The sequence below is a fragment of the Scyliorhinus torazame genome, chromosome 1 (assembly GCF_047496885.1).
Source record: "Scyliorhinus torazame isolate Kashiwa2021f chromosome 1, sScyTor2.1, whole genome shotgun sequence".
Lineage (NCBI taxonomy): Eukaryota > Metazoa > Chordata > Chondrichthyes > Carcharhiniformes > Scyliorhinidae > Scyliorhinus > Scyliorhinus torazame.
The window spans coordinates 201,106,753-201,129,888 of record NC_092707.1 but is presented as its reverse complement, the minus strand read 5'-3'; the positions used below and the strand labels follow the sequence as shown (position 1 = coordinate 201,129,888).

General features: G+C 46.0%; 1 protein-coding gene across 6 annotated transcripts in view; it reads left to right on the top strand.

Annotated features, from left to right (window-relative positions):
• inpp5b (inositol polyphosphate-5-phosphatase B) overlaps positions 1-23,136 on the top strand; it is a 280,167-nt gene that overhangs the window by 222,588 nt on the left and 34,443 nt on the right. For all 6 annotated transcript variants that reach the window (XM_072501900.1, XM_072501893.1, XM_072501913.1 and 3 more), the window contains 6 exons: positions 650-761; positions 1,996-2,105; positions 3,660-3,795; positions 11,249-11,359; positions 15,673-15,838; positions 18,057-18,292. In XM_072501900.1, coding sequence (XP_072358001.1) covers positions 650-761; positions 1,996-2,105; positions 3,660-3,795; positions 11,249-11,359; positions 15,673-15,838; positions 18,057-18,292 — 871 coding nt within the window. The remainder of the gene's footprint in view (positions 1-649; positions 762-1,995; positions 2,106-3,659; positions 3,796-11,248; positions 11,360-15,672; positions 15,839-18,056; positions 18,293-23,136) is intronic.

The following is a 23,136-nucleotide window of genomic DNA, read 5'->3' as shown; positions in this document are numbered from 1 at the left end:
GTGACTTCTGTGAGAAATGAAATGAAATGTAAATTGCTTATTGTCACAAGTCGGCTTCAAATGAAGTTACTGTGAAAAGCCCCTAGTTGCCACATTCCGGCGCCTTTTTGGGGAGGCTGGTACAGGAATTGAACCCGCGCTGCTGCCCTTGTTCTGCTTTACAAGCCAGCTGTTTAGCCCACTGTGCTAAACCAGCCCCATAAATTTGAGTCTCCTTGTCAAATAAACCCCGTCCTCTCCAAACAAATCAGGGAGCTGCATGATTGTGAGCTGTGTATTTCTTGAAATTTGTGTCTTTCTAGATTACATATTTGAAATTGTTAAAATGCAGATTTTGTTTTTATTTTTCCTCCTTTATTAATTTTCCAAAAGTTTGGAGTGAGGCAAAATGAAGGGAGCTTTGTCAAATCGGAAAATGTTTGATCTTGACAAAGTAGAGGGACTTTGCACCTCATTTTACTCCCTGTGATGATAAATCAGTTATTCCTGTTAATTGAATAAGTAATGTTGAACCGATAAAGTAAATAGTTTGGAGGCTCTACCAAAGGAACCTAGTTCTGAATAATAGTATGGCCTGTAAAAAGCTACTCTTCGTTCATATTTCAGACAAATTTACCACTTTTTTTTCTTCCTTTTCTTTATAATAAAGCACGATAATATGGCTTGGAGATCTGAACTACAGAATATGTCATCCGGACGTGGAAATAATTAAAAAGCTAATAGCACAGAAAGATTATGCAAAACTCGTCAAGTATGATCAGGTAAGATGAAGATTCAGACTTTCAAAGCAGAACTTGTCTGCCTGGTGAAAAATGGGTTGCTTGGAAGGTTGCGGAGTGGACAGATCTTTAAAATGTTGACTGCTTTGGATGGAAGGTTGCTAATTGTTTTGCAGTTTTAAGCACAGTGTCACAAACCCTGGTCCGACCTTTCCGTCGGGTCATGCTGGCGGGATTTTCCAGTCCCACCAACGGCACACCCTGTCGCGAGTTTCCTGGCGGCAACAGGAAATCCCATTGACAACGGCAGGATCAAAAGATCTGGGCTGCTAGCCAATGGCGGGCCACCTCCGCCACTGCAAAACACGCGGCGGGGTGTGCGGAAAATCCCACCCCCCGTATGTTTAAAATAAATCTTGGGGAAAACTAGAGATTGAAAGAAATATTTTCCCCCCCATAGAACAGTGAATGTGGAACAGACTACTAGCCAATAGCCCTTTAGAAGGTTAAATATGTGGTTGAGAACTGGATTTGAGATTTTATCGGACCGTATAGACCAAGATGAGCTGCTGGCATATGGTTAACCGCAAGCGTTTATTGGATGGATAGAGATTTGGAGATCAGTGGAAATTAATGCAGAACATTTCAGAGAGAGAGAGAGAAACAATTAACACCAAAGGGTGGTGAATAGCTTCAGTTGCAAAATGTGCAGCGTAAATAGTGCGAGCATGAATTGAGCACGATACTCTAAAGTCATCCCAAGAGACAAACGAGAGGCATTAAGAACAGACAAAGAAAGGATTCTCCATTTCAATAAAGTACCTGGGAGCAGATCACAAAATATAACAACTTTAAGGAGATTGCTTATGCCCATGATAGTTTCTAGGTGGTCATTTGAAGCAGAAGCAGGCTTGATAGTCTGTGTAACTCTTGCTTATTTCATGCTCACTTTTCTTATTATTCTATGGTTCACTTCAACAAAGTAGCACAATATATAATTCCAAATACAAAGGAGAATCACTGTATTTAAATTGTATTGTGATGGTTAATTCAGAATGGTGAATAAAGTCCTCAGGCCCATAAGTAAATAAAAAATAGATGTATTGACAAAATTTTATTTTATAGAATCATAGAATGGAGCTATGAAGCAACTGTGCTTACCACTATGCTACCGTGCTGCCCCCACTATGCTACCGTGCTTATGATTTAACATGTTGAACCATTTGCCCTACAGCATTAACACTGATACTATAAGAACTTCACTCTTGTTGCACAGCTAACAAAACACATGGAGGAGTCGGGTGTGTTCCAAGGATTCCAGGAAGGAAATATCCACTTTCAACCAACCTATAAATACGATATTGGCTCTGATCATTGGGACACAAGGTAACCAACCCCTCGAGCTGTTTATTCCTGGGAATCTTTCAGTGTTGGATGTGCTACATTTTTCTATTGAAGCTTATTCCGATCAAGATTCCAACTAAAAATAGTTACAAATACAGAGTACCAGTTTCTCTTGGGATACAATTCCACAAAAGGCTGACCTGGCCTACACTGTGTCTGCCAACAATACTTAAATCAAACATTCATAGAGCTCCTTTTACAGAACAGGATGACTCAGAACAAAGCAACAGAAGCCAAACAGAGGTTAGGGGTGATGACTGAAGGCAAAGTCTAAAACTTGAGTTTTGAAGCACTTTTTGATAGAGCATAGAGAAGCAGAAAGGCAAAGGTATCCAAGGAGTAGTTATTGATGAGCCTGGAGCGATGAAATATGACCTTCAAGATGGGCGAGCTGAACAACTGACTCCAATCACGTTGACGTTCATTTTTTTTAAAAAAAATTTATTCTCCACATTTTCACCAAATAAACAACAAGAGGAAAACAAAGACAAACACAATAATAGCCCCCAGAAAAAACAACCCCTCAATCTACAATCCAATGCATCCACAATCCTCTGCAGCTCCTCACCCATCAAGGTGAGCTGATCGCCTGTGATACGATAAGGCCTCTGCCACCCCCTTCAGCTTCTCACCCTGCCCCCGCACCTCGGCTGATGTCTTCGACATCGCCGCCTTCACCGGGGCAATCGCCTCCTCCACCAATACCTTCATTGCTGCCATCATTTCCGTCCTCATCACCTCCATGTGTTTAGCAAACTGTTTTTCGAATTCCACAGCTATCACTTGTCATTTCTGCCATAAACAGTGCGGCCCCACTCAGCAACCCAGCCTCTGCCATCTTTCCTGCAGCCAGGATGACCCTTTCACTCAATGGCCAACCTTTACTTGCCTCCTTCTTCCTGAGTTTTAGACATCCCCCTCCTTCCTTATATGTTCCTGTACCTGTTCCTTTAAAAATTGCCCCTGGGACCGGGCATTAAGTTTAAAAACAATCAAGCCTCGAGCAGGAGCTACGCAACATGCGACTTCCTTCTAAAGGCCTCCAATCCCATTCTTGCCTATCATCCACACGTACATTTTACCGGGGGCCACTTGATGGTGATTAGTGTTATACTGTGGAAAGTCAGGTGGTGAAGAATAGAACTGGAAGCAATCTTTACACACTTATTTGAGTATTTACTCCGAACAGAGATATGTACTACAAATGCGCACCTCCTAACCCAACAACTACAGTTACTATATTCCTGGAACACAAGTGAACCCCAGCAAATGCCCACCATCTGCATACAATTAACAATTAGGGTGGGGAAATCTATCTTTCTTACTGTAGGAGCACTTGAGGCTCAGTTATCCCAAACACTTCCAATAGACCAGCGAATTCAGCTGAGACTCAGAACCAATAGAATGTCTTTTGCTATTTTAATGCAAGTTTAAACTGTTTTCATCAGTCTAATATGTGTGCATATAAAAACAACTTGGAGACGGGCAGTGGGTCTGAAATACTCTTACAGATGTGTTGTTGTATTTGCTTCCTAGTGAGAAATGTCGAGTTCCTGCGTGGTGTGATCGAATCCTTTGGAAAGGCAGCAACATCGTGGAGTTGGAATATCGCAGTCACATGGCTTTGAAAATCAGTGACCACAAACCAGTTAGCGCAATCTTTCAAGCTGGGGTATGGAACCATCTTGTCACATCCACTGCTGTTGTTTTTTCATTCATTCGTGGGATGCGGACTTTCCAGGCTAGGCCAGTATATATTTATATTTTGTATTTAAAAAATTTATACATCTAGTTTTTAATCAAAATTCCAATTAAAGGGTAATTTAGCATGCCCTATCCACCTATCCTGCACATCATTGGATTGTGGCCGTGAGACCCATGCAGACACGGGGAGAAAGTGCAAGCTCCACATGGACTGTGACCCAGGGCCAGGATCGAAGCGGGTCCTCGGCATTGTCCGACAGCAGCGCTAACCATTGTACCACCCATGGCCAGCATCTATTGCCCGACAGTATTTGCCCTTGGGGAGGTGGTGGTGAGCTGCTGCCTTGAACCGTTGCAGTCCCATGTGGTGTAGGTACACCCACAAGGCTGTTAGGGAGGGAATTCCAGGATTTTGACGCGCCGCCAGTGAAGGAACCGCAATATATTTTCAAGTTAGGATGCTGTGTGACTTGGAGAGGAACGTCCAGGTGGAGGTGGTGTCAGCTCCCCTCGTCCTTGTAGATGATAGTGGGTTTGGATGGTACTGTCTAAAGAGTCTTGGTGAGTTGCTGCAGTGCATCTTGTAAATGGTACACATTGCTGCTACTGTGCATAGGTGACGGAGGGATTGAATGTTTGTGGATGGGGTGCCACTCATTGGTGTTCTCACATGACGCATAACTAGGGAATTAGATAGGTTTTTAAACTAATTACTGGGACAAGGGATTAAATTTGGGAAGATGTGGTAAACCAAAGAGTAGAAACAAAGCAAATAAAATGGGTATTAGTATGGGAAATGAGAAACAGAACGTGACAGATCGGTGTAGTAACACGCACAGGACACACTGGGTGAGCTTGCTAATATTCCCTGTGTGACACATGGAGTTTGAACTTACCCACCTAACTACTCCCTGTGTGACACACGGAGTTTGAACTTCCCCGCCTAACTACGGCACGGGGTTAAATTGTATACAAGACCAACCTAACTACAGGGCAGGGTTTAATTGTATATAAGGTCACCCAAAATGGCTGGAGAGAAAGGACTGGTGACATTCAACTGGGTCTCTTCTGTACACACTACTGTGTTAATAAATAAGTTTATCTTTGTTACTCGGCTGACTCCTGTTTGCCGTTACTAAAGAAGGGATAGAGAGTACAAATCTAAAAGTAAAACAGTAATTGAGACTAGAGGTTACAAAAATAATAAAAGGGCAAAACTAAAAAGGCTTTGTATCTGAATCTGAATGCATGTAACATTCAGGATCGAAACAAATCAGATGATCTGATAGCACAAATAGAAATAAGTAAGTACGTTCTGATAGTCATTACAGAGGCAATGCTGCAGGATTACATAGATTGTGACCTGGAGATTGAAAGGTATGTGACTTTTAGAAGAGCAGAAAGCTAGGAAAGGGCTGAGGAGCTGCTCTGCTAATTAATGATGGTATGAGTGCATTTGAGAGAGATGGCTTTAAGTTCAGGATACCAGGATGTAGAAGTGCTTTGGGTTGAGATAAGAAACCGTAAAGGCAGGAAGTCACTTGAGGGACTTGTGTGCAGGCCCCCCCAATTGTAACTACATGGTAGGACAGAGTATAACGGAAGAGATAATATGAGCTTGTCAGAAAACAATTGGGGATTTTAGTCTACGTGTAGACTGAAAAAAAATCCAGATTAGTATTTTAAATATGAATACGGGCAATATTGTAGGAATGAAACCAAAGCTAGCTAGTGAATTGGTAAAAAGAGGTTATGGGATAGGCAATAGAGCTGCAGTGCCAGACATATGATGGGATATTTCAGAATACACAGAATAGATACATTCCATCGAGAGAACAATATTCCAAGGAGAGGACCCACCATCTGTGGTGAGCTGAAAAAGTTGAGGACAGTATCAAACAAACAAAAAACATATAATTGCACAAAGACAAGTGGCAGGTTAGAAAATTGACAGAAAATAAATAATAGCAATGAAAGACAAAAAGATTAATAAGGAGGGAAAAGAATTAGGATACGAAAGAAAGTTAGTTAGTGCACACGCTTGCACATATGGTAACCCCTAACCCTACCCTTCATGGGGTGGTTAAGATTGACTGATAACTTTGTTTCTCTCTCCAGTGAAGCTGCCTGACCTGCTGAATTTTTCCAGCATTTTCTGTTTTGTTTTCATTTCAGATTTTTGGTAGCCATGGTATGTGGGCGGCAGGGTAGCACAGGAGTTAGCACTGGATAAAAGCAAATTACTGCAGATGCTGGAATCTGAAGCCAAAGAGAAAATGCTGTAAAATCTCAGCAGGTCTGGCAGCATCTGTAGGGAGAGAAAAGAGCTAACGTTTCGAGTCCAGGTGACCCTTTGTCAAAGCTATAATACAGAGAAAGTGGGAAATATTTATACTGTGGAGTGAGAATGAAAGATGAGTCATAGCCACAGAATCCCTGGGAAAGGGGGTGCTAATAGCCACAGAAACGACGGGGAAACATAGAACAGTCCAGCACAGAACAGGCCCTTCGGCTCTCGATGTTGTGCCGAGCATTGTCCGAAACCAAGGTCAAGCTATCCCACTCCCTGTCATTCTGGTGTGCTCCATGTGCCTATCCAATAACCGCTTGAAAGTTCCTAAAGTGTCCAACTCCATTATCACAGCAGGCAGTTCATTCCACACCCTAACCACTCTGAGTAAAGAACCTACCTCGGACATCCCTCCTATATCTCCCACTCTGATCCTTAGTTATGCCCCCTTGTAACAGCTGCATCCACCCGAGGAAATAGTCTCTGAACATCCACTCTATCCCCCTCATCATCTTGTAAACCTCTTATTAAGTCGCCTCTCAACCTCCTCCGCTCCAAAGAAAAAAGCCCCAGCTCCCTCAACCTTTTCTCATAAGATCTCTCCTGCAAACCAGGCAGCATCCTGCTGAATCTCCTTTGCACCCTTTCCAATGCTTCCACATCTTTCCTATAGTGAGGTGACCAGAACTGCACACAATACTTCAAATGTGGTCTCACCAGGGTCATGTACAGTTGCAGCATAACCCCGCGGCTCTTAAACTCAAGCCCCCTGTTAATAAACTCTGACACATTATAGGCCTTCTTCACGGCTCTATCCACTTGAGTGGCAACCTTCAGAGATCTGTGGACATGAACCCCAAGATCTCTCTGTTCCTCCACATTCCTCAGACCCTGTAATCCGCATTCAAAGATTTTCTACCAAAATGAACCACCTCACACTTATCAGGGTTAAACTCCATCTGCCATTTTTAGGCCCAGCTCTGCATCCTATCAATGTCTCTTTGCAGCCTACAACAGCCCTCCACCTCATCCACTACTCCACCAATCTTGGTGTCATCAGCAAATTTACTGACCCACCCTTAGTCCCCTCCTCCAAGTCATTGATAAAAATCACAAATAGCAGAAGACCCAGCACTGATCCCTGTGGTACACCGCTGGTAACTGGTCTCCAGTCTGAACATTTTCCATCCACCACCACCCTCTGTCTTCTATGTGATCGCCAGTTACTTATCCAATTGGCCAAATTTCCCTCTATCCCACACCTCCTTACTTTCTTCATAAGCCGGCCATGGAGAACCTTATCAAATGCCTTACTAAAATCCATGTATACGACATCAACTGCTCTACCTTCGTCTACACACTTAGTTACCTCCTCAAAGAATTCAATCAAATTTATGAGGCAAGACTTGCCCTTCACGAATCCGTGTTGACTATCCCAGATTAAGCTACATCTTTCCAAATGGTCACGAATCCTTCCTTCAGGACCTTTTCCATTAATTTACCGACCATCGAAGTAAGACTAACCGGCCTATAATTACCAGTGTAATTCCTGTTCCCTTTCTTGAACAGAGGAACAACATTCGCCACTCTCCAGTCCTCTGGCACTATCCCCGTGGACAGTGAGGACTCAAAGATCAAAGCCAAAGGCTCTGCAATCTCATCCCTTGCCTCCCAAAGAATCCTTGGATATATCCCATCTGGCCCAGGGGACTTGTCGACCCTAAAGTTTTTCAAAATTGCTAATACATCCTTCCTCAGAACATCTACCACCTCCAGCCTACCCGCCTGTATCACACTCTCATCCTCAAAAACATGGCCCCTCTCCTTGGTGAACACTGAAGAAAAGTATTCATTCAACGCCTCTCCTATTTCTTCTGATTCCATGCACAAGTTCCCACTACTGTCCTTGACCTGCCCTAACCTCACCCTGGTCATTCTTTTGTTTCTCACATAAGAGTAAAAAGCCTTGGGGTTTTCCTTGATTCGACCCGCCAAGGACTCCTCATGCCACCTCCTAGCTCTCCTAAGCCCTTTTTTTTAGCTCATTCCTTGCGACCTTGTAACCCTCAAGTGACCCAACTGAACCTTGTTTTCTCATCCTTACATACGCTTCCTTTTTCCTCTTGACAAGACATTCAACCTCTTTTGTGAACCATGGTTCCCTCACACGGCCATTTCCTCCCTGCCTGACAGGGACATACCTATCAAGGACACGCAGTATTTGTTCCATGAACAAGCTCCACTTTTCATTTGTGCCTTTCCCTGACAGTTTCTGTTCCCATCTTATTTTTCATAGAATTTACAGTGCAGAAGGAGGCCATTCGGCCCATCGAGTCTGCACCGGCTCTTGGAAAGAGCACCCTACCCAAGCCCACACCACCCTATCCCCATAACCCAGTAACCCCACTCAACCAACACTTAAGGGCAATTTTGGACACTAAGGGCAATTTATCATGGCCAATCCACCTAACCTGCACATCTTTGGACTGTGGGAGGAAACCGGAGCACCCGGAGGAAACCCACGCACACACGGGGAGAACGTGCAGACTCCGCACAGACAGTGATCCAGCCGGGAATCGAACCTGGGACCCGTGAAGCAATTGCGCTAACCACTATGCTACCGTGCTGCCCCTAATTCTTGTAGGGGCAGCCTATATGCTCCCTAATTCTTGCCTAATCACATCATAATTACCGCTCCCCCAATTATAAACCTTGCCCTGCCGTATGGCCCTATCCCTCTCCATTGCAATAGTGAAAGATACCGAATTGTGGTCACTATCTCCAAAGTGCTCGCCCACAAACAAATCTAACACTTGGCCCGGTTCATTACCCAGTACCAAATCCAATGTGGCCCCCCCCCTCTTGTCGGCCTATCCATATATTGTGTCAGGAAACCTTCCTGCACACATTGTACAAAAACTGCCCCATCCGAACTGTTCGACCTATAGAGGTTCCAATCAATATTTAGAAAGTTAAAGTCACCCATGACAACTACCCTGAGACCTCCACACCTATCCATAATCTGTTTTGCAATTTCTTCCTCCACATCTCTATTACTATTTGGGGGCCTGTAGAAAACCCCTAACAATGTGACCACTCCTTTCCTATTTCTAACTTCGGCCCATATTACCTCAGGAGGCAGATCCTTCGAACTGCCTTTCTGCAGCCGTTAAACTATGCTTGATTAACAATGCTACTCCTCCACCTCTTTTACCACCTTCCCTACTCTTACTGAAACATCTATACCCCGGAACTTCCAACAACCATTCCTGTCCCTGTTCTAACCATGTCTCCATAATGGCCACAACATTGATCCCAAGCACCAATCCACGCTCCAAGTTCACCTACCTTATTCCGGATGCTCCTTGCATTGAAGTAGACACACTGTCTGCCAGTACACTCCTGCGACCTTGATGCCCTCCTCAGTACCTCACTACTCTCAACACTGGCTTCTGGATTACAGCTCGTTTTCCCATCCCCCTGACAAATTAGTTTAAGCCCCCCGAAGAGCCGTAGCAAATTTCCCCCCTCAGGATATTGGTGCCCCTCTGGTTCAGGTGCAAACCGTCCTGTCTGTACAGGTCCCACCTTCCCCAGAACATGCTCCAATTATCCACGTAACTGAAACCCTCCCTCCTACACCATCCCTGCAGCCACGTGTTTATCTGCACTCTCTCCCTGTTCCTCACCTCGCTAGCACGTGGCACCGGTAACAAACCAGAGATGACAACATGGTTTGTCGTGGCTCTCAGCTTCCACCCTAGCTCCCTAAATTCCTGTTTTAAATCCTCTTCCCTTTTCTTACCTATGTCGTTGATACCGATGTGCACCACGACTTGTGACTGTTCCCCCTCCCCCTTGCGTATTCTAAAAACACGGTCCGAGACGTCACGGACCCTGGCACCCGGGAGGCAACATACCATCCGTGAATCTCTTTCGTTGCCACAGAACCGTCTATCTGTCCCTCTAACTATCGAGTCCCCAATAACTATTGCTCTCTTGCTCTCCCTCCTTCCCTTCTGACCCACAGGGATGGACTCAGTGCTGGAGATCCATTCACCGTGGCTTACTCCTGGTAGGTCGTCCCCCTCAACAGTATCCAAAGCGATATACTTATTACTGAGGGGAACGACCACAGAGGATCCCTGCACTGACTGCTTCCTCCCAGCCCCTCTCACCGTCACCCATCTATCTTGATTCTTCGGAGTAACTACATCCCTGAAGCTACTATCTATGACCACCTCTGCCTCCCGAATGATCCGAAGTTCATCCAGCTCCAGCTCCAGTTCCCTAACGTGGTTTCTGAGGAACTGGAGGTGGGTGCACTTCCCACAGGTGAAATCAGCAGGGACACTGATGGCGTCCCTCACCTCAAACGGGAAAAGAGTGCTAATGGCACCTTTCCTTACCCTTTTACCCCTTTCCTTCCCCCTTCCCCTCCCCCTACATCCACATCTGTCACAGTTTACCCTCTGATGTTAGTTTCTCTGCAGTTTAGCCTTTCACACCTTTTGTTCTCTCTGGGGACTGCCATCAGCACTTTTTCCCCGTCATTTCTGTGGCTATTAGCACCCCCTTTCCCTGGGTTTCTGTGGCAATGACTCATCTTTCATTATCACTCTACAGTATAAATATTTCCCACTTTCTCTGTATTATAGCTTTGCCAAAGTGTCATCTGGACTTGAAATGTTAGCTCTTTTCTCTCCCTACAGATGCCGCCAGACTATATGAGATTTTCCAACATTTTCTCTTTGGCAGTAGTTAGCACTGTTGCGTCATAGCGGGAGGGACCCAGGTTCGATTCCTGACTTGGGTCACTGTCTGTGCGGAGTCTGCATGTTCTCCCCGTGTCTGAGTGGGTTTCCTCCGGGTGCTCCGGTTTCCTCCCACAAGTCACGAAAGACGTGCTTGTTAGATGAATTGGGCATTCTGAATTCACCCTCTATGTACCTGAACAGGCGCCGGAATTTGGCGACTAGGGGCTTTTCACACTTAGTTCATTGCAGTGTTAATTTAAGCCACTTGTGACTCGAATAAAGATTATTATTATCTTGCTTTGGTTTTCGGAATAATCTCCAGATTGTTTTAAAGTGGAACTTTGCAGTGTTCGGAATTTATTTTCTTTTTGCAGATAAAGGTGGTCAATCAAGAATTATATAGAAAGACATATGAAAATATTGTTCGTCAACTAGACAGAATGGAAAATGATTCTATTCCTTCAGTGTCCCTGTCCAAAACAGAGGTAAGACATTGTGTTACCTTTTTAAGCCATCCAGCTTTCCAACTACTATGTTGTGTGACTGTCATTTTAATTCATCTTGGAGCTATGTTGTCACACCCATTTAGCTACAAATATTATGGGTCTGTCAATGAAATTAAATTAAACGGCCTGGGTAGTGCCAGCGTAGTGTCCGGGCATGCGTCTCTTCCCCACTCCCACCCACCTGAGCTGCCCTGGGAGGTCTGCTCGCCAGGTGCTTGCCTTTGGAGACCAGTCGCGTTTCACACCATTCTGCCGTCACACCGCCATGGATGAATTTTCTGACCGCGGGGAGGGGTAATATCGGCCTTATAGTAACATGTCAATGTATTAAATGAGGTTCCCGATGTTGAACGTCAGGAAACGTGTCCCGCCATTGATGGGCTGGGGACAATCACATATGTTCACGCCGCGTTAAACGCAACTTCTTGGCGATATTTTCTGCTCCCATCGCTAAACCCGCCTGACACAAACAGGAGTGGAAAATCTCGGCCAATTGTCTACCTGGCTGCAGAGTGTATGAGAAATTGAGAAGATGTTGGAGGGGTATCTCTTGAAGTGAGGATTTGAGATTCGTTCTCATTGTATAGTCAGAGGGTCTTTGTACATAAGAAGTAGGGGGCGTGGTCAGTTTCACCCTTCAAGCCTGCTCGGTCATTCAGTAAGATCATGGTTGCTCTGATCATAGTCTCAACACCAATTTCAATGGAAGATCCCTTGTTTTGAAACTATGCACCCTGGTTCCCGATTCTGCTGCGAGGGGAAGCATTTTCTCAGTATCTATCCTGTCAAGTTCCCTCAGTATCTTATGTTTCAATAAGATCTTCATGCTTCTAAACTCAAATAAGAATAGGCCCAACCTGCTCCATCTTTCCTCATAAGACAACTTCATCCCAGGAATCAACGAAGAGACCCTTCTCTGAACTGCTTCCAGTGCAAGTATATCCTTCCTTCAGTAAGGAGACACAAACTACACAGTACCCTAGGTGTAATCTCACCAACACCCTATACAATTGTAGTAAGACTTCCCTACATCAATACTACTTCTGCTCCCAATAAAGGCCAACATTCCATTTGCCTTCCCAGTTACTTGCATGCTAGCTTTTGTGACACGGATCCCTCTGAACCCCAACATTCTGAAGTGTCTATTTCAATAATGTTTTGCTTTTTTATTCCTACCAATGTGGACAACCTAATATTTTCCAACATTATACTCCGTCTGCCAAATTTGTGTCACTCATTTAACCTATGTATATCACTTTGCAGAGTCTGTCCTTGTCAGAGCTTACTTTCCCACCTACCTTTGTATTGTGAGCAAATTTGGCTACAATATCCTCTGTTCCCAGATGAAAATGGTTGAGGCCCCAGCAATGATGCCTATGGCAACTCCAATGGTTACAGTTTGCCAACCAGAAAATGACCGATTTATCCAGACTCTGTTTTCTGTTAGTTAGCCAATCCTCCTCTATCTATGCTAAGCATTGCCCTAACACAATGAGCTCTTAGCTTGTATAGTAAACTTTTATATAGCACCTTATCGAATGCCTTTTGGAAATCCAAATGCATTCCTGTACTGGTTCCCCTTCATCCGCCCTGCTTGCTAAATCCTCAAAGAACTCCAATAAATGTGTGAAAGACAGGAATCCCCTTCCATTCAAGCAGGCAGTGTCAATATATTGTATTTTGATTTTTCTAAATGTTCTGCTACTGCCTTAATAATAAATCACAGCATTTTCCCAGTGACAAATGTTAGCATAATGGCCTATAGCTTCCTGTTTTCTGTTTCTACTTTTCTCGGATAGCGGGAATCTAGGGAACTATGAAAAATTATGATCAATTTATCCACTATCTTCGCAGCCAGTTTTTTTTAAAGACCTTATCATGCAGGTCATGTGCAGGGAACTGATCAGCCTCTACTCCGACTAGGTTTTGTCGTACTTTTCTCTGGTGAGATTGATTGTTTTAAAATTCCTGCCTCCTTTTTGCCCTTGAACTTCTCTTGTTAGGATTTTTGTGTCTTTTACAATGAAGATTACAAGTACAAGATACTTGTTCAAAGACTCTGCCAATTCCTTGTTTTTCCATGACTAATTCCCTAGTTTCATCCTCGAGGGGCCCACGCTTAGTTTAGCTGATTGATTTGCACCTGTAAAACCAATTCCAAGCTATAAGTGAAATCTGAATCAGTGCTTGAGCAACTGGATCTAGTGTTAGGTCCAAGTATACAGTGCCGTTTCAGTTAAATGCTATAGCACAAAAATGAAGATGTCTCAATTTTACATACAGAACATGCGGCTTGCTTGCATTTAACTGCTGCTTGTGCTTGTTAAGTAAAATATAGGTCAGAATATTCATACTGTACCAATATTTGACTACCAAATATTAGACCCAGACGCTTAACTGGATTCCCTTCACTTCAAATCTATTAGCGTTTGCATCTGCACTTTACATCTGTTCTGAATACCTCACAGTAGCAGTGGCATCAACATTGTGCAATGGTTCTGAAATCTTCAGGAACCAGGGGCGAAATTCTCCCCCAACGGCGCGATGTCCGCCGACTGGCGCCAAAAACGGCGCCAATCAGAGGGGCATCGCGCCGTCCCAAAGGTGCGGAATGCTCCGCATCTTTGGGGGCCGAGCCCCAACATTGAGGGGCTAGGCCGACGCCGGAGGGATTTCCGCCCCGCCAGCTTGCGGAAATGGCGTTTGTTGCCCCGCCAGCTGGCGCGGAAATGCTGCGCAGGAGCGTCAGCGGCCGCCGACAGTTTCCCGCGCATGCGCAGTGGGGAGAGTCTCTTCCGCCTCCGCCATGGTGGAGGCCGTTGCGGAGGCGGAAGGGAAAGAGTGCCCCCACAGCACAGGCCCGCCCGCGGATCGGTGGGCCCCGATCGCGGGCCAGGCCACCGTGGGGGCACCCCCCGGGGTCAGGTCGCCCCGCGCCCCCCCCCGGAGCCCGCCCACGCCGCCTGGTCCCGCCGGTAAATACCAGCTTTGATTTAAACCGGCGGGACAGGCAATTTCTGGGCGGGACTTCGGCCCATCCAGGCCAGAGAATTGAGCGGGGGGGTCCCGCCAACCGGCGCGGCCCGATTCCCGCCCCCGCCCAATCTCCGGTACTGGAGACTTCGGCGGGGGCGGGATTCACGGCGGCCAACGGCCATTCTCCGACCCGCCACATTCCGGCACCTGTTCGGGGAGGCTGGTAAGTGAATTGAGGGCCATCACCAAAGATGAGACAAACACTTCAGAGCCAGGGAAGCTGAGCTTTCCAGCAGGGGATGGAGCTGGAAGAGGTCATGGAGTGGGGAGAAGCAAACCCCAGAAAGAATCTTAAATTTGTCCTGTCAGGAGCCAGTGTAGATCAGTAAGGACAGAACTGATGAGTGATGCACACATTTTTTTATGGATTTCCTGAACAGCATGGGCAGCCTTTTCAAAGCAAAAATGTTTGAAGTCAATTGTCAAAATCCTCCCCATTAATCCACTGCCCAGTCTCTTTGGCTGAGCCCTGTGACACAGGACAGACCAGGGTTTAAAGTCAAGACCTTCCTGATCTTCAGGGCACGGAACTGCACCACACCAAATCAAACAACACATGGAGCACATTCACAATTGCTGTTTAAATGTAAAAAGCAAATCAGAATCTCTTTCACTTTTTCTGCACTGTTTTTTGGTAAAACATTGGCCCTGGAATTTCTCCCAACCTTGCTCTTTATTTTAAGCAGATCAGCAGAACTGTTCGAGAGATAACATGAACAATAGGATATAGTTCTGTGCACCATTTTTCCTTGGATTCTGGCATTTCCCACCAAGGGTACAGAGAGAGACCAGCTGAAGGAACCCCCGACTGCCCATGCAATTTCAAGGCTTGCTATTTTCTCTCCTAATTTTCTCCCTTCTGAAAATCTTAGTGCCTCTTGCCCTCTTGCAGGGGGGGGGGGGGGGGGGGGGGGGGCAAGTCAAAATAATTCTCAGTTTGGTGGCCATACAGTCACTGTTAAGTCAGTGAGAGTTTGCTGCCTGCTGGATTGTGTGAAGTATCACCTTTTCCCTGGATGCTTGGGCAGTTTTCATGCCATACAGAATTCAGGTACTCGACATGGAACAAAACTGAAATCAATATTTTCCTGACATGTATGGTTTCTTGCCACACAACAATGCTTTTATGCAGTGATTTTGTATTATTAAAACTTCAGCTGAAACTGAATAGACAATTAAATTTATAAAATCAAATGGCTGTATAAGATTTCTTTCTTGCTCACAGCATTTTATGAAACGTTCTTTTCTTTTTGCAGTTCCATTTTGAGAATGTGAAGTTCATGCAGCTTCAAGTTCAAACGCTCACTGTTGCGAACACGGGACTGGTGCCCTGTCAGTTTGAATTCATCACCAAACTGAATGAGCTTTCATACTGCAAACAATGGTTCAGTGCTACCCCTAATAAGGGGATTTTGACAGAGGGTATGTTATATTTGGTACAAAAGCAAAAATGTATCTCTTTCGAGCATTGAGCCCTGTTTCATTACTTCAAATGAAAAAAATTAAAATGGCAAAGTACATGGGACTCCTAACCAGCCAGCTGTCTTCACCTGGTTTTCTGTCCAGTATATGATGAAAGTTCTCACAGTTAGCTGTTTGGATCGTCCGCAAAGTGAGTATGAGACTATCTCAGCTCAGTTCCCTTTTTTAAATAAATTTAGAGTACCCAATTTTTTGCTAATTAAGGGTCAATTTAGCATGGCCAATCTACCACCCTGCACATCTTTGGGTTGTGGGGGTGAGACCCACACACACACTGGGAGAATGCGCAAACTCAACACTGACAGTGACCCAGGTCCAGGATCAAACCCGGATCCTCTGTGCCGTGAGGCAGCAGTGCTAACCACTGTGTCACCATGTCGCCCTCTCAGCTACGTTCCTAATGACTTTTTTAAAATGTTGAATTATTTTATGGGATGTGGGCATTCCTGACAAGGCCAGCATTTGTTGCTCATCCCTAATTGCCCCTGAACTGAATGGCTTGCAAGGATATTTCAAAGGAGCAGTTCAGAGTCAACCAGACTGCTGTGGGTCTGGAGTCACATGTAAACCAGACCGAGTAAGAATGGCAAATTTCCTTCCCCTTGGTGAATCTGCTGGGTTTTTATTTTAACAACTGTAGGCTTACATTAACACTACATTACTGAGACTAGCTTTATACTGTATTCCAGATTTATTAATTGCATTTAAATTCTATGGTGGGATTTGAGCCCATGTTGACAGAGCATTAGCCTTGTCTTCCAGATTACTTCTCCAGTGACAATATCACAATGCATCCAAAGTGTTCCCCCTCAAAGGGGGAAATGTGAACTGAAGTAGTAGTCTTATTCAGAGACGCCATATCTTTGGCTGGCGTGGGAAATCAAAATGCAACCATGCTGTTCTAAGTTTGCCCATCATCATGCAGTATCTGATCTAGGATAACTCTGGGTGTCGAAAAGGAAAATGTGTTCCATTTCCCAGCACCCACATTTCTCATTTATATATGCACTTTAGTTCATCATTCTTTTTAAAACAAGCATCAAAAACAGCAAAGCCTAATTTAGCAATAACTTTGAATGATGGGATCTTGAGATATGGCAGTTGACAATAGACACTCTTCTTCAGATCTTGAATGTCTTGAGCATCATTGTTGCTCGAGTTATTTTGTAAATGGCAAACTTTTCTTTCGTTGATGAGTGTATTTGCTGGATTACCTCGCAATTGGAAGTACAGCTACAAACATTACCATAATGAGTCAAACATTTGCAGAATTCTGTCCATCTCCTCAGTTTGACCATACAACGCAGCATGGTCGCACAGTGGTTAGCACTATTGCTTCACAGCACCAGGGTCCCAGGTTCAATTCCGGCTCAGGTCACTGTCTGTGCGGGGTCTGCACGTTCTCCCTGTGTCGGCATGGGTTTCCCCCGGATGCTCCAGTTTCCTCCCATAAGTCCTGAAAGACGTGCTGTTGAGAAAATTGGACATTCTGAATTCTCCCTCCGTGTACCCGAACAGGCGCTGGAATGTCGTGTTAATGTAAGCCTACTTGTGACAATAAAGATTATTATTATAAAAAGGATGGTTTCAGCAGCCTCACCACAGCAAGCTAATCGGCTACACCATGTAGCCCAAGAATCTGGAGAGTCTCCTCATTGTCCCAAAACAGCATTTGCTTATTGTCTTTCCTTTTGACAAATTGAATTATTGTGGCTTTTATCTGACTGAATCACTAAAATATTTTGCTGAAGCAACAGATTGCATTCAAAGTGTTTTGTCACTTCTAAACAATTAAGATTGCACACACAAACGCCCATATCGATTTCTGAACTGAATTGCCTGCCAAAACAGGAAAGCACCCTCTGATTATCTTCTACACAAACGGGAAATACATCAGGAACTCTGCCTCCATCACACCCTTCTTGCAGGTTTTTATATAGCATTTATTTTTAACTAAAATGTACTTTTACGAAAGCATAAACTTTAGACACAAATATCGTAGTGTCTTAAGATCCATCTAAGATAAACAGGAAAATGCTCTCCTGCTACTCTCGAGTTTGGTGGGGGAATCTTTGCAGTAACCAGATGTAGGTCGTCTACTGGTTTTGGAATAGGAATGATACAGCCACAATAAACATGGTTTTATTTTTCATTTCAGGGGAAAGAGTAGAAATTGAGTTAGAGGTATACGTGAATAAACTTACTGCACGCTCCTTAAACATGGGAGAAGATCTCATTGAGGATATTTTAATCTTGCATCTACAAAGAGGAAAGGACTACTTCCTGGCCATTTGTGGGAATTACCTCCCGAGCTGCTTTGGATCTTCGTTGCAAGCACTTTGTCACATGAAGGAGCCAATCCGAGAAGCCAAACCTGAAAGAATACAAGAACTGGTGAGTAAATGGGTTTAAAATGTTCTAAGGCAGCCACAGTCATGGAAATGAGCTGGAAAGATTACGCTTTTAAACGTTTAGTGCAAGGTGGCACAATATTTCCTTGGCTTGCTATTTTTAACATCCATGGTAGAACATTTTTGTCCTTGAGCCAGAAAGTTATGGAGTCAAGCGCTACTCCTGGACTGGAGCGTATAATCTCGGCTGAGACCTCCGTGCAGTACTGAACTGTTAGAGGGTCCATCTTTTGAATGAGACATTTAACCTTCTTGTTGAAGTGGATGGAAAAGATCCTACAGAATTAGTCAAAGAACAAGCAAAGTCACCTACATGCACATAAACAGACAATCTGGTAACTTATCTCAGTCACTGTTTGCAGGACCTTGCTTTTTACAAATTAGCAGACATGTTTGCCCACGTAATGACACTGAAAACATTTCACTGTGAAGCGCTTTGTTGGTCCTCAGGACAGGAAAGACACTTTGTAAGTGCGGCATTTATGTAGGTGCTTTGGGGTTACTACTAAATATTTAGGTATTTTTGCAGTTTAATTACTTTGATGCTGAGAATGCTGCTACGAACCACTGATGTGGCACAGTGTCTCTGTGACAGAGTCACTTAAAGGGGAAAACACATGGTCACATTTTCACCTTGGTTTCTCAGTAATGAGAATAGTTTGGCCTTTACAGGGCTACACCTGATTTGCTTAAAACTGACCTCTGGAGGTCATCTTTCACATGCAAAATTGACTTGGAGGTTTAGGAAAAGAAGTAAATATGGCTTGAAAGAGTGAAAAATCAGGGAAGGGATCATGGAAAAGCAGTATTTAGAGTGATAAAGGTTGATTCTTTTTTTTTAAATCTTTTTATTGGCATTTTCAAAATTGCTGTTCGTTTTCATTTATTGTACAGTCACAAAGGTTTCTTCTTAGGTTTCTCTATTTTACAGTCTGTCGCCGCCTGGCTCAGCATACAATCCTCCCCTGACCCTCCCTTCCTCCCTTCTTCACTACTGCCCCCCATTCTTTCTTGCTGGATTTTGCTACCTCACCTTGCTCCCCCCGCTCCTCCCTTGTTTTCCTCTTTCTGTCTTATACTGGCTATTTCCCCCTGGCTGCTGGCTATTTATTTATGTGTTGGCCACAAACAGGTCTCGAAACAGTCGGGTGAATGGCTCCCATGTTTTGTGGAAGCCCTCTTCTGACCCACGGATGGTGAATTTGATTTTCTCCATTTGGAGAGATTCCGAGAGGTCGGACAGCCAGTCTGCAGCTTTGGGTGGTGCTGCTGATCGCCAACCGAACAGGATTCTACGGCGGGCGATCAGGGAGGCAAAGGCAAGGGCGTCCGCCCTCCTACCCATGAAGAGATCTGGCTACCCTGAAGACTGCCACTTTAGGGCATGGCTCCACCCTCATCCCCACCACTTTGGACATTGCCTCGAATCAGGCTGTCCAGTACCCAGCAAGTCGGGGCAAGACCAAAACATGTGGGCGTGGTTGGCCGGGCCTCCTTGGCATCGTTCGCATCTATCGTCCACCTCCGGAAAGAACCTGCTCATTTGTGTTCTGGTCAAGTGGGTTCTATGTACCACTTTTAGCTGCATTGGGTTGAAACTCACGCATGTGGAGGATGAGTTGACCCTGTGCAGTGCTTTGCTCCAGAATCCCCACCCTATTTCAAACCCCAAGTCTTCCTCCAATTTCCTCCTTGTGTCCACTTCGGTGTTGGCCCTGTTGTTCGTACATGTCACTGCAGTTCCCTCTGCCTAGGATAGCTCTTCTAATAGTGTCTGTCGTGGTGGCCGCGGGTATGTCCTTGTCTCCTTGCGCAGAAAGTTTTTAAGCTGCAGGTATCTGAGTTTGTTGCCTTTAGGTAGTTGGAATCTCTGCATCAGTTCTTCCAGTGTTGTGACCCTACTGTTAGTGTATAGGTCCCTGACTGTCAATGTTCCCCCATCCTGTCTCCACCTTTTGAAGGTGGCGCCAGTGAGTGCTGGTGTGAACCTGTGGTTATTGCAGATTGGGGCTTTGTCGGACATTTCAGTCAGTCTGAATTGCTGGCACAGTTGGTTCCACGTCTGGAGGGTGGCTATCACCTCTGGGCTGCTGGAGTGTTTCTTGGGCGGGGATGGGAGTGCCACCGTGGCGAGTTCCCCTTGCAGGAGGCCTCCTCCGCACGCACCCGCTCAGCCTCTGGCTCCTTTGTCCACCCCATCATTCTTTCTGCTGTCGCTGCCCAGTGGTAGAATTGTAGGTTTGGGAGGACTAGCCCTCCCCTGGATTTTGTTTTCTGTAGGACCTTCTTTGTGGTCCGAGCATTCTTTCCCCACCACACAAACGCCATGATTAGTTTGTCCAGTGAGTTGAAAAAGGCTTTAGGGATATAGATCGGGATGGATCTTAGTAGGAAGAGGTACCTAGGCAGTACGTTCATTTTTTAAAAATATATATTTATTAAAGTTTTTAACACAATTTTTCTCCCTTACAAACAATAACTCCCCCCGTAACAAAAAAAAAAGAAACGAGAAATCGCGCGGAGCAAGATATATACATGGCAAAATAGTATATTTACATAGCTTTGTATACTGGCTCTCTCCCGTACGTGCCAGTTTCCCCGACTCTTCATGTTATCTCTTGCTCATCCACCCCCCCATGCAGCTACCCCCCCGGTTGCTGCTGCTGCTGACCGACCTTCCTCTAACGCTCCGCGAGATAGTCTAGGAACGGTTGCCACCGCCTGTAGAACCCCTGCGCAGACCCTCTCAAGGCGAACTTAATCCTCTCCAACTTTATGAACCCAGCCATATCGTTTATCCAGGCCTCCACGCTGGGGGGCTTCGCCTCCGTCCACATTAGCAAGATCCTTCGCCGGGCTACTAGGGACGCAAAGGCCAGAATACCGGCCTCTTTCGCCTCCTGCACTCCCGGTTCGTCCACTGCTCCGAATATTGCTAGCCCCCAACTTGGCTTGACCCGGACTTTCACCACCTGAGATATTGCTCCCGCCACTCCTCTCCAGAACCCTTCCAGTGCCGGGCATGACCAAAACATATGGACCTGGTTCGTCGGGCTCCCTGAGCACCTTCCACATCTGTCCTCTACCCCAAAGAACCTGCTCAACCTCGCTCCCGTCAGGTGAGCTCTGTGAACCACCTTAAATTGTATCAGGCTGAGCCTGGCACACGAGGAGGAGGAATTAACCCTACCCAGGGCATCAGCCCACAGACCTTCCTCGATCTCCTCCCCCAGCTCCTCCTCCCATTTACCCTTCAACTCTTCTACCAGCGCTTCCCCCTCTTCTTTCATCTCCTTGTGTATTGCCAACATCTTGCCCTCCCCGACCCATGCACCCGAGATCACCCTGTCTTGAATTTCTTGTGCTGGGAGCAACGGGAATTCCCTCACCTGTCTCCTCACAAAAGTCCTCACCTGCATATATCTAAAGGCATTTCCCGGGGGTAACTCAAACTTCTCCCTCCAGTGCCCCTAAGCTCGCAAACGTCCCGTCAATGAACAGGTCCCCCATTCTTCTAATCCCCGCCCGATGCCAGCTCTGGAACCCCCCATCCATCTTCCCCGGAACAAACCGGTGGTTACCTCTGATCGGGGACCATACCGATGCTCCCATTGCGCCCCGATGCCGTCTCCACTGGCCCCAGATCCTTAACGTTGCCGCCACCACCGGGCTCGTGGTATACTTTGTCGGCGAGAGCGGCAGCGGTGCCGTCACCAATGCCACCAGGCTCGTTCCTTTACAGGCCGCCATCTCCATCCTCTTCCATGCCGCCCCCTCTCCCTCCATAACCCACTAGCGGATCATCGCCACATTTGCTGCCCAGTAGTAGCTCCCTAGATTTGGCAGCGCCAACCCTCCTCGGTCCCTACTGCGTTCCAGAAACCCTCTCCTTACCCTCGGGGTCTTATTCGCCCACACAAACCCCATAATACTCCTACCTACTCTCTTAAAAAAGGCCTTGGTGATCACGATGGGGAGGCACTGAAATACAAACAGAAACCTCAGGAGGACCACCATTTTGACCGACTGCACTCTACCCGCCAGCGAGAGCGGTAACGTCCCATCTTTTGAAGTCCCCCTCCATTTGCTCCACCAATCTCGTCAGGTTCAGTTTATGTAGGGCCCCCTAACTCCTGGCTATCTGGATCCCCAGATACTGAAAGCTCCCCTCCGCCCTCCACAGCGGTAGGTCCCCTATCCCTCTTTCCTGGTCCCCTGCCTGTAATACGAAGAGCTCCCTCTTCCCTACATTGAGCTTATAGCCCGAAAACTCCCCAAACTCCCTTAGAGTCTGCATGACCTCCACCATCCCCTCCATTGGGTCCGCCACGTACAGCAACAGGTAATCCGCATATAGCGACACCCGATGCTCTTCTCCCCCTCGAACCACTCCCCTCCATTTATTAAACTCCCTCAATGACATGGCCAATGGTTCGATCGCCAATGCGAACAACAGGGGGACAGGGGGCACCCCTGTCTCGTCCCTCGGTACAGTCGAAAGTACTCCGACCTCCGCCGGTTCGTCACTACACTCGCCACCGGGGCTCTGTAAAGGAGCTTAACCCAACTAATAAACCCTCCCCCGAGCCCAAACCTACGCAGCGCCTCCCTGAGGTACTCCCACTCTACTCGGTCAAAGGCCTTCTCCGCGTCCATAGCTGCCACTATCTCCGCCTCTCCCTCCTCCGATGGCATCATCATCACGTTTAAAAGCCGCCACACGTTTGTGTTTAATTGCCTGCCCTTTACAAATCCCGCCTGGTCTTCATGGATCACCCCCGGGACACAGCACTCGATCCTCATGGCCAGCACTTTTGCCAGCAACTT